At 36.1% G+C, this 13,649-nt stretch overlaps 3 protein-coding genes across 3 annotated transcripts; 2 read left to right on the top strand and 1 right to left on the bottom strand.

Annotated features, from left to right (window-relative positions):
* The first annotated feature begins 131 nt into the window (after positions 1 to 131).
* Positions 132 to 2,429, top strand: mldr (mitochondrial ribonuclease P catalytic subunit). The gene is made up of 4 exons (XM_014229897.3): positions 132 to 1,357; positions 1,426 to 1,562; positions 1,615 to 1,807; positions 2,228 to 2,429. Exons 1-4 carry the CDS (start codon positions 218 to 220, stop codon positions 2,360 to 2,362), a joined length of 1,605 nt encoding a protein of 534 aa, XP_014085372.2. The 5' UTR covers positions 132 to 217; the 3' UTR covers positions 2,363 to 2,429.
* Positions 2,420 to 3,979, top strand: LOC138855618 (uncharacterized). Its single transcript, XM_014229899.3, has 2 exons — positions 2,420 to 2,852; positions 3,347 to 3,979. The coding sequence occupies exons 1-2, from the start codon at positions 2,536 to 2,538 to the stop codon at positions 3,930 to 3,932; spliced, it is 903 nt and encodes a 300-aa protein (XP_014085374.1). The 5' UTR covers positions 2,420 to 2,535; the 3' UTR covers positions 3,933 to 3,979.
* BubR1 (Bub1-related kinase) lies at positions 3,928 to 13,450 on the bottom strand. Its single transcript, XM_014229894.3, has 7 exons — positions 12,928 to 13,450; positions 12,477 to 12,863; positions 9,979 to 12,393; positions 6,620 to 8,961; positions 5,470 to 5,584; positions 4,537 to 4,784; positions 3,928 to 4,467 (listed from the first exon to the last, which is right to left on the bottom strand). Exons 1-7 carry the CDS (start codon positions 13,246 to 13,248, stop codon positions 4,023 to 4,025), a joined length of 6,273 nt encoding a protein of 2,090 aa, XP_014085369.2. The 5' UTR covers positions 13,249 to 13,450; the 3' UTR covers positions 3,928 to 4,022.
* Positions 13,451 to 13,649: the final 199 nt, after the last annotated feature.

Raw genomic sequence — 13,649 nt, 5'->3', positions numbered from 1 at the left:
CAGTCATATTATATTTTTGATGAAAATATGAATTCAGCAACAATTCAAACCAACCCAATTCTAAAAGTTCAAGCTCTAGTAGTTAAACAAATCGTTCGGTAAATACTTAAAATTTTTCCTGCTGGGTTGATACCATCCTTTGCCGATCAGCTGATAAATCCATACTACCTTCTGTTTATTCGTTTTGCTCAACCAATTCAACTAACTTTTGAATAAAATGTTATGTTTTCATATATTTCGCCAAACTAAAAATTTGTTACCAATCTTTTGTTCACCTCAATTAATAAACCCGCTTACGAGAAAGTCCAGCACTTACAAACGCTCACAGCTTAGTGTACCGCATGCGGATCATTTGCTAGACATGAAAAAGGAATTATTTGAACAACGAACTGAGTTGAGCGACAGTGAGTGGCAAGAATTGCAAAATAATCTTATTTCTAAGTACAAACACATAACTAATAGTAATGTGGATGCTATAATACTTGGTTTATGTGGCAGCATCGAACAACTTCCTCTGGCCAAGAACTATGTGCATTATTTACACAAATGTGGGTTCGAACCCAACCTAGCAACTATTGGACGTCTATTGCGTATTTATAATACAAGTTACCATAAAAAAGGTGGAAATGATGCATCACTTACGCCTGAAGAGCAACAGGATATTTTTGATATATATGCTAAATTACGTGAACGTTATGAAATTCTAGCCGCCACGACATGTGAGAATTTAATATATGGTTTGGTATGTACAAAAGAATGGCGCACGGGTATAGAATTGCTAACAATGACAAAAATCAGTAGTACACCAAGTATCGGCGCTTATACTGAACTCACAGTAAAAGCTTTTACGCAAGGTGAATTAAACATTGGATGGAATTTGCTCGATGAAACCGTGGAACAAGGCAAGGAACCTAAATGTGAAACTTATATAGCATATTTACAGTACATAGCGCGCGAACCATTGACTCTACAGTGTAATTTAGAAATATTATTTACATTTTGGGAAAAGTATGAATTGATTATAACAGCAAATGTGGTGGAAGTTATAGCTGATATATTAAATAACAATCTACACAATGTCCAGTCATCTCAAACAGACACACAAGGCAAATGTGTTCAATGCAAATTGCACATGCGGACTATTACAATAAGTGATGCAGAGTTTGCTAAACTGAGTAATTCCTTTTTAAATAAAGTACTCATACGCAATGATGTCTTCCAGAAATCAACGCCAGAGGAGGTGGAACATTTCAAGCGTTATGTTACGAAAACAGCTCCATATGATTGCGTTATCGACGGCCTTAATGTCGCATACTCTATGGGCGCAAAAAAAACACCCAAAATGCTAGCTTCATTGGTATGTTATTTGTTTTTGTTTATTAACTTTGAATATTTTCCAATTATAAATATTATGTACATATTTAGCTGGCAAATGTAGTGAAGCATTTTAAAACACAAGGTAAACATGTACTTGTTCTTGGCCGCAAGCATATGAACAGCTGGCCGAAAGATTCCATGTTTTATATACGGAAAAATGCTAGTCTGTTTCTGACAAATAATCTGTAAGCAGTTTTATATTTATAATCATTTGAAATATTTATATTCAAATTTCAGTTCGCAAGATGATCCCTTTCTGCTTTATGCCACATTGAAAAGTGGACAATCAACTGATTTCTTCTCACGGGATTTGATGCGTTCACATGCATTTTTATTAGGAAACGAGTTGCGTACCATATTTCGGCACTGGCAACAGATACATCAGTACTCGTTTATTACGCAAACGGATAATGGAAGGATAATTGTAAAGGTAGTGTATTTTTAGATCAACTTTTTTATTTTCTATTTATTAGACTGCTCAACAAATCTGAAAGAAAAATTTGCGATTGATGTGCTAAGAGGTCTGTGGGCGTATTTGAAGTGTTCTAATTACGAATTTGAGTTCAAAAATTTTCTATCACGTACCGCTTTTTTTTGTCATTTCAGTAAATGGTTGCAGTAGGTGTAGGGGTCAAACACCCCTTGACTACAACATAAAAAATTCTACGTGTTAGGAAATTTTTACTGTCATTTTCGGTTTTAGCAAACCAAAATTAGCAAGAAACAGACTCTAACATCACAGTCGCAAAATGACTGTAAACTAGTGTAATTATTATTTCTTCTGTTTTTATAAACAATGATTTTACGCCAAAAAAACTAAAAATTTTCTATAACATTTATATACACGCAGGAACCAACACGTCACCTTCTTTGCACACACAAAGTAAAGGATACTTGGCATGTGCCATATAAACAAAGCTACACCTCAAATCCTGCCGAATTATTTGAAGTGCCTGAAAGTTGGCTGTGCATTAAATTTAAATGAATTGTCGATTTTTTAAACATATTTTGACTACTGGTTAAGTTTGTGTAAATATAAACTGTGTTAAAAATTTTTGTATAATTTATTACATTTTTAAAATTTTATGTTCTAATATTTTGGCGTCTTAAACTTTTTAAAATAAGGCTAAATTAAAAGTAAAAACAAAAAACATTGAAATGGCTTCCGAAGGAATTGATGATTGGGATGCGCCATTACCCTCTTCATCCACCATTGAACCTGAAGAAGAGGAGATAATATTGGAGGACAAAAAAAAAGAACTGAAAAATATGGAAAAGCTAAAAAATTATGTGGCCCGTATGGCGTATAAGCCAGCGCCGCCACCATGCGTTAGACCACGTACCGATCAAATATCAGGTCCACAAAAACGCATCATTGTCGACAGCTATCTTGAGCATGGCAAAGTTTTGACGCCTAAGGAAAGACGTCAGCGTGTCAAAAGATTAGCACGCAAATATAATGCTATATCAACTGAGTAAGTAGAATAAAAGAAAGACGCCAAAACAATGGTAATTAAAAACGTGTAGGCGTATTATTATACCCTGAACAAGATATATAATATTAACTTTGCCACGCAGAAGGAAACGTTACAGGCCCTATAGAGCTGAGTCGATTTAACCATGTCTCTCTTTATATACGCAAACTAGTCCCACAGTTTTTGAAATATCGATCTGAAATCTGGCACACATCCTGCACGAAATTAATTAAATAAATATAATATAACAAATAATTTTCCAAGACAACGTCACAATCTGCGATCGGACCACTACAGCATATAGGTGTCATACAAACTAACAAATCAATTGAAGTTTTAGTATGTAAAATTTTTACTTATAAAGGGTAGTATAGCTTCGGTGCGATCAAATTAAAAATTTTTTTTTCATGTTGTTTCAACAAATTTAAATATTTCATTCAAAAAATTAGTTTGAAGATGTTATTAAATACTAATTTTTTTTTTGCCACTTTTAGGCAATTAGAACAAATTATAAAGAGTCAAAAAAGCAAAGAACGAAAACGTGAAGATCTTTACAAACGCAAACAGGAACTTTACTATGAAATGCTCACCAAACTTGAGCGTCAGTGTCGCACGCAGTATCTCAATGTTTTGATTAAGAAGTTTTCGAATTTCATAGCGAAACTGGCAACCACAATGCAAATACCGCCACAATTGGTTGAGCCATATTCACGCATGCAACGTGGCATATTCTGCAACATTCTACTGGCGATCGGTGTGCAACCTACCAATCAAAATGCTATTTATTACACCACACCCGAAGCGATGGAATACGAAGTGTGCCACAAGTTGGCACATGCCTTGCTCAGTCTTATCATTAAAGCGCTCGATTCAGCGTCTACTAAAAACCCAGATGAAATTGTACCTCAAGAGGCCGACTTTGAGATGGATCGCTATATTAAGGACCGTTTAATGTGCGCTGCCGAAAAGAAAATATTAAGCACACGCAATCAAGCTCATCAGAAACAGTTGAATTCCTCAAACTCATTGGCAGCTATGCTGAAAAAATGTGAAAATTTCAGTGTAAAAACGTGCATATAGTAAAATAAATTTATTAATTGTATTTCAATTAAATAGTTACAATGTGATTATAGTGAACAAATTATTACAAAGTCTCCAATTTCTATACTTTCAAGCACTTAACGCCGAATTAAACTCTACAATTTTCCTCATAACGAATTTCTCCTTCGCAGCTATTTCTTCTTTGATAAGGGCGCGCAAATTTTGCAAATTCGGCATCGTTTCACAGTCGCGTATATTCAGTAATGCCTGAAATATTGTGTCCCACAACGTGCGATTGATATAACGTGGCACATGTGTCTTATGCATCCATATACCATTAGGGCGTTGTGCAATGTCCATGAATTTACCGAAGAGTAAAACATGTATGACACCTGCCAAACCGTATAAGTCCAGTTGATACGTCCAAGGCCGTCCTTCACGCATCTCTATACACTTGAACGCGTTCTCATTATGCACATAATTAAACGTCTGGCCAGATTTGAATAATTTCATATCAATTGATACACCAAAATCTATTAGCTGCAATGCGTACTGGGTACTGTTATAATCCAAGCTGCAAGTGTAAAGCATAGTAAACGTTTTAGTAGACATATATTGCAGGCAAATGCATTGTTGTGCTTACTTCTTCATTAAAATAAAATTATCAGCTTTAATGTCTGCATGTATAATATTAACGGCGTGCAAATGATCAATGATGCTGAGCAGTTCACAAGTTAATATCATCACTACATACTCATCGACATTTCTTAACGTATGTTTTTTCACCTTATTGCATACAGTTATTAGTGAGCCATGCACAGAAAACGGTGATATCAGGATACTGGCATTATTGCCAATCAGCGCATAATCGATGCTCATAAAAGCCGAAACCTGTATATAAAAAGTATTTAAAAAACAGAAAGTATGAATGCTTATGCATATTTAAGAAAAAAAATTTCGAAAGGTCAAAATTTTGCATAAAAGGTTGCGGAGAACTTCCGTGACAAATAGTTAAAAAATAAAATAAAATAGGAGGAAGACAATGGGGGCACAACGTTAAGGATTTCCGAATTTACTCATTTTCAAGATCTCAATAAGTTTGGACGGTATTGAACTTTTAATAACCGCATAGAAATTCGCGCATATTCATGAATGTCCATGAATGTTGGAAATTATTCCTGTTTTTATCGTTCTTGCGAGGACAAGCGGCTAATGAGCGGTGCCGGATCAAGGCGGATTTTTCACTTTAGCAAAATATTACAATATTAGAGAAATGTTTTTTTACCCTTTAATAAAACATTCATGTTGTCCAAAGTGTGGATTGATTTCGTGTTCAACTAAAGAACAAATTTATTCTACAATACGTAGAGTTCATAAAATAGTATCAAGCTACCAATAACAAATAACCTATTTGTTGGTGTGTTGTGTAAATTGATTTTAGTAGAGACCATAATTTTTATCCGCTCAAAGCCTGCCAACTTGGCAACATTCCTTACAATTATATTAGAAATTTTTATCTTCGCTACAACCACAACAACGACACTAATAAGTCTATTAATTTTAATTTTGCATTTACCAAATCTTCCGAGTTTAAACGACTATGCACTTCCAAGCATATGTAGTATTCCCAAAAATTCGGTGGACGTTCCTGCTTGAGCGCATACTTCTTGCCAGTCTTTTTATGTGTGCCACTATAATAATAATAAAAAAAAAATAGATAAAAAAAAATTAAAATAACAATAAAAAAATAGATCCAAAAAAATGAGATAATAATAAAAAAAAATAGATCAAAAAAAATTTAACAAAAATAAAAATATAAAAATAAAAAAAAATTTTAAAAAAATAAAAATATAAAAATAAAAAAAATTTAAAAAAAATAAAAATAAAAATTTAAAAAAACATAATTAAAGAAAATATAAAACCAAAATGGTATAATAATCCAATCTCCGAAGAAATTGTTTAGATCGGATGACTATAGCATATAGCTGCCATATTAACTGAACGATCGGAGTAAAGTGCTTGCATGGAAAAATTTTTTATTTAACGAGGTATCTTCATGAAATTAGACATTTATTGTTTAAGGCAACAATGTATTCACCGCAGAAATGGTTCAGATCAGATCACTATATCATATAGCTGCCATACAAATTGAACGATCGGAATCAAGTTCTTGTAAGAAGCCTTTGTATTTCTGAAGGGTATTTTAGTTTTTTCTTGTTATTGATCAGTTTGTAATGCAGCTATATGCTATATATCGATGCCAAATTTCGTGAAGATATTTTCTCAAATTATGAAGTTTTCCATACAAGAACTTGATTTTATATGATTCAGATCGCCATGCCTATTTCATGAATATATATCGTCAAATAAAAAAGTTTCCATACAAGGACTTGTTTCTGATCGTTCAATTTGTATGGCAGCTATAGTGGGCCGATATCGGTGAATCCGACAAATGAGCAGCTTCTTGTGGAGAAAAGAACGTGTGCGCAAATTTCAAATTAATATTTCAAAAACTGAGGAACTAGTTTACGTATATACAGACAGACAGACAGACGGACAGATGGGTTTAGTCGTCGACTCAGCTCGATACGCTTTATTTATATATGCTGATAATTTAAATGTATTCCTTCTAGGTGTTACAAACATCGTGGCAAACTTATTATACGTACTCTGTTCCGGTTATAAAAAAAAATAACTATATTACCAAATAAAACGAATAGACTTACCAAAACACAGCGCCATATGCGCCCTCTCCAATTAACTTTAAAACATCAAATTCAACATCGTTAACCTTAATTTTAACACCGTAATTTAGACGTGACACGTGACCAACTAGCATACAACTTGGCAATTCTTCAATATAATTATTGAACTCGATTTGCTCCAAGAAAGCACTTTGCAAATAGCCATTAAAAGGATTAACTTGGGGATCAACGTTCACGTTGTCTATAATTTGGTTAGTGACATTTAGATCTACTTCGCGATGGACATATACATTTTGTGATGGTGTTTTGGGCGAGGGTGAACTTTCAGTCCATATGTGTTGTTGTATTTTCGGCGTTTTCGGCGTATGCTTAAAATATATGCTCATTTCGGCATCGCCATCCTGGACAATAGCCCTATCAGTGGTTTCAGTTATATTTATATACTCAATTGGTTGTTTAATTTGTGGTTCGGTATGACTTATCGGTTGTAGAATTTTACTTTCGCGTTGTGGCTTGATAGCTGATGGCTGTTTCGGTACAGCACCTGACGATGTTGTTGTTGTTTGCTCTTGCGCCAAACTTGGTGGCAACGTTGACAGTAACTCGTTTACCGTTTTTGGCGGCGTTTTGAAATTGTCCTGTTGCTGTTGACTAACAGCAACGATTTTGCAAGTTTCATCTTTCTCCTGCTTTATGTGTAGCGACTGCTCCTTTATTGGTGTTGGCACCTGCAAGGCATTCAGTTCAATTTGTGGCAAAAGTGTGGAGTTCTTGATCATACTGATATTTGTGGAGAACAGTGCAGTCTCTGCATTCAACTCAAAGAACTTTTCTGTTGATAAACGTTCAGTTGGTGGCGCTTGGGCTAAACTGACCCTCGATTTCTCAAGAAAATGTAATTTGTTCGAACTTTGTGGAGGGTTATTCGAGTCTTTGCTAAGACTATTATTAATTGGGTTTGAATGTATGGATTCATTGAATTTTCTAGAATCGTTTAAAAATGTTAGGCGTGTAGTTGATTTCTTACTACTTATTGACTCGACGGGAGGACAGCGAAATCCGGAGAAGTCTTTCATGAACGAATTCAGAAACATGAGCGGTTGTGCTGCTGCAGCCGGTTTTGTGTCTGCTTTAAGTTGCTCAAATTGTTCTTGTGCACGCTTCGTTGCGCTTTCAAGTGTGGGTGGCTCCGAAACAACTGAAAACTCATTCAGGTGAAGGTCATTCATGTGTGTTGCAGGAATTGCATTTGGATTTTGGTATACCTCATCGGCAATTGTTTGATTTGAACATATCTTACTTTTCATTTTGTTTTCAATGGGTTCTGACTGAGTCACAATTGAAAAATCATTTAGATAAGAGCAGCCTAAGGTCGGCTTAATGTTTTCTTCGACATGTTGTTGTGATACATCGATTTTGCTTGTTAGTGGTTTTGTTGTTGTCAACGTAGAACGGGAACTGTGGTGTCCAAGCTTTCTTTCGTCAACAACCGGTTGCGATTCCATAATTACAGAAAAATCTTTTAAACTATGATTGACGATTTCAAGTTTTTTACTATCCATTTCAATATTTTGCTCGTTCGTTTTATGTTTGTTAGCCGTAGATATGGGTTGTAGGCGCTCCCGTTGCACTTCGACTGGTTGTGATTCGGAAACCATAGAAAAATCTTTTAAATAAGAATTTCCAAGATCGAATTTAGCTCTATTCTCATCAGTTTTTGTGGGCGCTAAATTGCACGATTCGCCTTTACGCTGCAAGTCAGTTGTAGAAAATGCATTTGTTGTAGACTGCTTTTGTAGAAATTCATTTTCGTTCTCTATTGGTTTGGACTCCATTACAGCTGAGAAGTCTTTTAGAAACGAATTACAAAAGTTTTCTTGATCCTTTTTCTGCATTTCGGTGGGTTTATTTTTCGAAACAGATCTACACCAGTTGTTATCACTTTGTACAGGTTGAGAGTCCATAATTTCGGAGAAATCATTTAAATAGGAATTGCTCAAGCTTGATTTAGCTTGCTGTTCATTTGAATCGCTACACTTAGCGATAGTTTGTGCCTTTGCATTAACTGCTGTATCACCACCCGTTCTAGTATTGGATACATCATTCTTATTTGCTTCGCTTTTGCTGGTAAGGGCCGCAGATTGTGGTTGTGTCTCCTCAATATAAGAAAAATCTGACAAAAAGGAATCACGCGCAATTACCCTCTGCACCGCTGGTTGTGTGATAACTTTTTGTGAAGTTATAGGTTTGGTCGATGAGAAAAGTACTTGGGGCTTTATAGACTCTGATTTGTTAACTTCGTCCTCAAATAGTACCGGTCCTTTAAAAGCCGCTGCAGTAACAGTCGTCGTTGTGGTAATGGCCTTTTATATGGATGATTGAATACAAAAAATTTTTATTAATTACTAGTGCAAATAGAAAAAGTGCTTGACAAAAGCTATCGCTAATAAATTTAGTAAGAATATTTCATTACACGCATAAACTCATAAAAAACAAGAAAAATCGTTAACTTTGGCAGCACCACAGATATAATATCCTTAATCTTTATCGTGATTCTGATCAATAGGTTAGAATAACAGCTATATGCTATAGTTGACCCGAATTAAACAGTTTGTTCAGATATTGTAGTGCTGCCTTAGATAATAATCTATGTTAAATTTCGTGAAGATACCTTGTCAAATAAAAAAGTTTTTCACACCGGGACTTCAGTTTGATCGATCAGTTTGTACGACAGTTATGTGCTATAGTTGTCCGATCTAAATAATTTGTTCGGGAGTTTGTAGCGTAGTCCTGAACAATTCTCTGTACTAAAATTTCGTGAAGATACCTTGTCAAATAAAAAAGTGGTTGTAACGATTATCCAGATCCTGTTAGAGGGGGAGTAATAAGTTAGCTGTGTCAAACTTTTTGACATGTCCATCACGACGAGGACAGTTATCTCGCAGGGCGTTTTCTGGTTGAGGCCACTCAGATGTTTATGAGGCTAAATGCTGTGGTGGGGCTGTGCACTTAGCTAGGCTCAGGTGGTGTGTATAAGTCGAGAGTATAAGTCCGGGTTCGTTACGGTTACGTAAACCCGACTGTCGTGGAAACTTGGGAACAAATTCTTGATTTGGCTCGGACAGTTCGTATGGCAGCTATATTCTTTAATTGTCCGATATCGGTGACTCCGACAAATGAGCAACTTCTTGGGGAGATAAGGATTTGCGCAAAATTTCAAATCGATATCGCAAAATCCATAAACTCATCACGTCTATCATTTATTATTTATATATGTATATATATTTTATAGGGTTTTCTTCTGCGTTTTACAAACTACGTGGCAAACTTTATGCCTGTGTACAGGGTGTAAAATTAGAACAAAAAAAATGTATACATACTTGTTTTTGTGTTGATGGCTGTGCCTTCAACTGTAATGCATCTGGAGTATTGATATCACAATGTCGTTTAGCCGATGACAACAATGGCGTCCGTGCCTCCATGCACTCCTTAAAAGCCGAAACTTCATATCTTGGATGTAATATACTCTTACCCGGTGGAGTTTGTCCAAAAAACTCAAAAGAATCTTCCAAATTCGAACTGAGATTTTTTACTGGTGCCGAAAGCAAAGTTTTCGGTATTGTGTCGGTTTTTTCCGATTCAAACTGCACCAATCCGGGTGTTGCAATTGGCATTTTGGGTATAGTTTCTGTTTTATCTTCTTGAAATTTTACAATGGAACGTGAATGCAATAACATTTTCGGCATTGTTTCAGTCTTGTCCTCTTGGAAACGAACGCTTCGAATGGCATAGCCAGCCGCTGTATCCTCGCGTTCGTCAATACGTGTAAAATTTCCAGCTTGTTTAACCCCAATCGCTTCAGTGGGTTCATCTTCAAATATTGAAAAGTTTAATGCTGGCGCTAATGCTGCAGGCGCAACTAGCGAATCAGACCCCGTCTGTAAACGTTTATTAGCTGGTGTGGCTGGTTCGCGGGTGCCAGTATGTGGGATAATTATGGACATTTCATGCTTGCCAACCGTTGTTGGATTTTTTTCTTCTGACATAGCCCCACCATATAAATTAATATTTTCTAGCGATACCATTACCTCAGTTGGTATATTGGATGTTTTGCGCGATAGTTCTTCTACTGGCTTCAATTCCGTAACGGGCATTAACAGCCGCGTTCCCATCTCACGGTCGCCTTCGCCGTCAGATGTGCTGCTGGAAGACTTGGTTGTTATGCCACCAGTCGTGTGTGTACCTTGTGTGATACCGTGCTCGGAAGTTTCTAGAATAGTGGACAATTGCTTCACCGTTAAAGGAGAGTATTCAACTGCGGCTTTTAGGGGTTCTGCCTGTTCATCAACAATGGCTTCAGGTGTTGGATTACTTTCTGGACTATTAGAAAATTCGAGAGGTTTTGGTACACTCTTCAAAATAGATCCAAATTGTCTTGGTGCAACTTTCTGTGCCATCTTCGGTGTACTTACAGACTGTGATTTTAAAAATATGTTGAATATTTGTGTAGAACAAGTTTCTTCCGGATCATATATGGCACCTCCTACAGCCCCTTCAGTAGTAGGTACAGATAGTTGACCCTCACTTATAGAAGGTTCAGTATAAATTTCGAAACCTAGTTTATTTTCTATTGTGGAAGTAGTTGTGGTTGGTAAAGCGGGTGTTTTAAACTTGAAATTAGCTGTTGAAGGATTTTCTTCTTTGCAAACTGAACTAACTTTGTTAATGGTATCAGCTGAAAATTTGCTTGTAGCTGTGCTAATTGTATCTTCAAATATTTCGATTTTATTAGGCTGCGCCGAGGTTTCGGTACCACTCGTTATTTTCAGAGGCCCTTTATGGAGAACGCCTTTAACCGCAATATCCTCTTTATATTCCATTGGAACGACGGATGGTATTGGCATAATCGATTTGCGTAAAGGAAAAAAGCTTTTGCGTCTCTGTACCCGTTCGTTACTGCCGCATGCAGTCTCGTCCATATCCGCTGTCATTAATATTGTATCATATCGACGCAAACGTTTTGCCATCAACTCTTCCATTTGGTATTCCACCTTTTCAGAAGAATTATATAACTCACTAAAGCACACCATTAATCCTTGCTTCTTTTCTGGTTCAAAGTACGCGTCTATTTCTGTCAACCGTTGTGGTCTTGATGTTTTCGCAAAATTAGGATACTGCCTCACATTTCTGTTAATATCGTAGCTGCACCAATAAGTGTCACGTTGGGTTGTAAAATTGTTTGAAATGCCACGTTTTTTAAACCAGCGGTACGCTCTATACTCTTCTGGCTGAAATTCTATATTTGGTCGGGGGTACATAAAACATTTGTTATATTGTGGGAAAGTTCGAGGTTCCGGCTCATTTTCGATCGTTACTGGTGTAAGCCATTCACTTTGTGGTAAATTTCTACACTTAAAATCTTTGGGATATTTAAAGGGTTTGTCATAATTTCTCTCTCCTTCCATAATGGGTGGTACTAGAGGTTTCTTAAAATAGTCCTCTTTCATCTCAGTATCTTCATGAATACTGAAACCCAGTTCAGTATTCCTATCCGTTTTACTAAAGAGTTTGCCAGACAGTTTCTTATCATGTGCTTTATTCCATGGTCCTGGTTCTTTACGATTTTCTTGATTTCGTGCTGCATCAATAATTGAGCGAACAACTGATTTAGGAACTTCAGATGAACTTTCTTGTTCAGCTACTGTTGCTTTTGTTAGTTGTGAATTAGGATTGTCATTTTCATCTTGAAAGACTTGTACGCGCGTGTTTGCTTGTTTTGAAGAACTGGCGCCAGTCTGGAATAAAAAAAATAGCACATTTCAGAAGTTATAACATATACAATTATTTATAATAAATTTTAATGCTATTTTTCTTTTACCTGTACCGTTCCCGGCGCATAACTCTTTACTGCAGATCCTGTGCGTATACTGCCGACAGTTGCCTTGCGCCTATGACTTCGTAAAGACGTTAAAGCTAAACGTCTTTCTTCGAACTGTCGCTTTGTACTTTCCTTTACCTCGTCGTCATCTTGATACAAAACACGTTGTGCAATGGAAAAGCCAAAATGTTGGTGCGCTTCTTGTAATTCTTCCAATGGCTGGGCACGACATGCAATGCCTCTACGAAATATTTCATCTGCCTTGCGTGTATTGCCACATAAATCATAATGGTATGCCCAACAAATATAAAAATCAGCAATCATTGTACCAATTCCAGCATTGAATAATTGCTGATAGCATTCCATCGGATGTTGATGGCTATCAATCTGCAAGAAATTGTATAAGATATATGCTTTTCATTTAGTCACAAATTACAACTAAAGTACTTACAAATTTCATATACAATTTAATCATTCGTCTATCCTGGAAATACCGTTCCTCATTTTCAAACTGAGATAAACATTTTGTTAGCACTTCTTCTAAACCAGATCCTTTGCCCCCTGAAGGAAAACTTTGTTCTATCCAGCTAATATATGCATACCAGGGTTCGAGAGGGTCATTACCGCTATATTCACGAATGGCTTGTTCTAACTCTCGGCGTCGAGCCAATAATTCTTGTGGAGACTCAACACTCAAAGAAGCATGTAAAATACTGGCATTGCGACCAGTCGCCAATGGTTGAATATTTTCTTTTGCATCTTCAAAATCCATTATGAAGCAAAGTTACTTTGTTTATTAATTTTATAACTGGAATTAGAAAACCACGAAACCTCAGCTTTCTCAGTTATATCTAACTAAATGCAGAAAAACGTCACTTTATACGAATTTAATTAAAAGAATTCTATTTTTCTAAGCCGTTAGCCGTTAGATTAAAAAACTTGAAAAGGCGCTAAGGTATAAGATTTAAGATGAAAGGCGCAATCAAAAAAATTAAAACTGACTGGTGCAAAGTTGGCTGTAGTCAAATTGACTTATAACACACAGCTCACAATAGTTGAATCCTGTGCATTGTGTAATCCTACATTATAAGTATTTTGGAATAATTGAACAATTTAATTCTAAACTATAAGGTGTCGGCTGTCGGCTACAAAATTCATTATCCAAAAATATAT

Source organism: Bactrocera oleae, chromosome 5 (assembly GCF_042242935.1).
Source record: "Bactrocera oleae isolate idBacOlea1 chromosome 5, idBacOlea1, whole genome shotgun sequence".
Taxonomy (NCBI): Eukaryota; Metazoa; Arthropoda; class Insecta; order Diptera; family Tephritidae; genus Bactrocera; species Bactrocera oleae.
The sequence above is the reverse complement of the archived record's forward strand: the minus strand, read 5'-3'. Positions and strand labels throughout refer to the sequence as shown.

What these genes read in the sequence shown, in the direction of transcription:
- mldr (XM_014229897.3), top strand. Translation starts at nt 218, where the DNA reads ATGTTATGTTTTCATATATTTCGCCAAACTAAAAATTTGTTACCAATC. An exon ending in CCAAAATGCTAGCTTCATTG is followed by an intron (nt 1,358 to 1,425) that starts GTATGTTATTTG and finishes GTACATATTTAG; the next exon opens with CTGGCAAATGTAGTGAAGCA. An exon ending in ATGGAAGGATAATTGTAAAG is followed by an intron (nt 1,808 to 2,227) that starts GTAGTGTATTTT and finishes ATATACACGCAG; the next exon opens with GAACCAACACGTCACCTTCT.
- LOC138855618 (XM_014229899.3), top strand. Translation starts at nt 2,536, where the DNA reads ATGGCTTCCGAAGGAATTGATGATTGGGATGCGCCATTACCCTCTTCA. An exon ending in TATAATGCTATATCAACTGA is followed by an intron (nt 2,853 to 3,346) that starts GTAAGTAGAATA and finishes TGCCACTTTTAG; the next exon opens with GCAATTAGAACAAATTATAA.
- BubR1 (XM_014229894.3), bottom strand. Translation starts at nt 13,248, where the DNA reads ATGGATTTTGAAGATGCAAAAGAAAATATTCAACCATTGGCGACTGGT. An exon ending in TTAAATTGTATATGAAATTT is followed by an intron (nt 12,864 to 12,927) that starts GTAAGTACTTTA and finishes AATTTCTTGCAG; the next exon opens with ATTGATAGCCATCAACATCC. An exon ending in AGCCATCAACACAAAAACAA is followed by an intron (nt 8,962 to 9,978) that starts GTATGTATACAT and finishes TCCATATAAAAG; the next exon opens with GCCATTACCACAACGACGAC.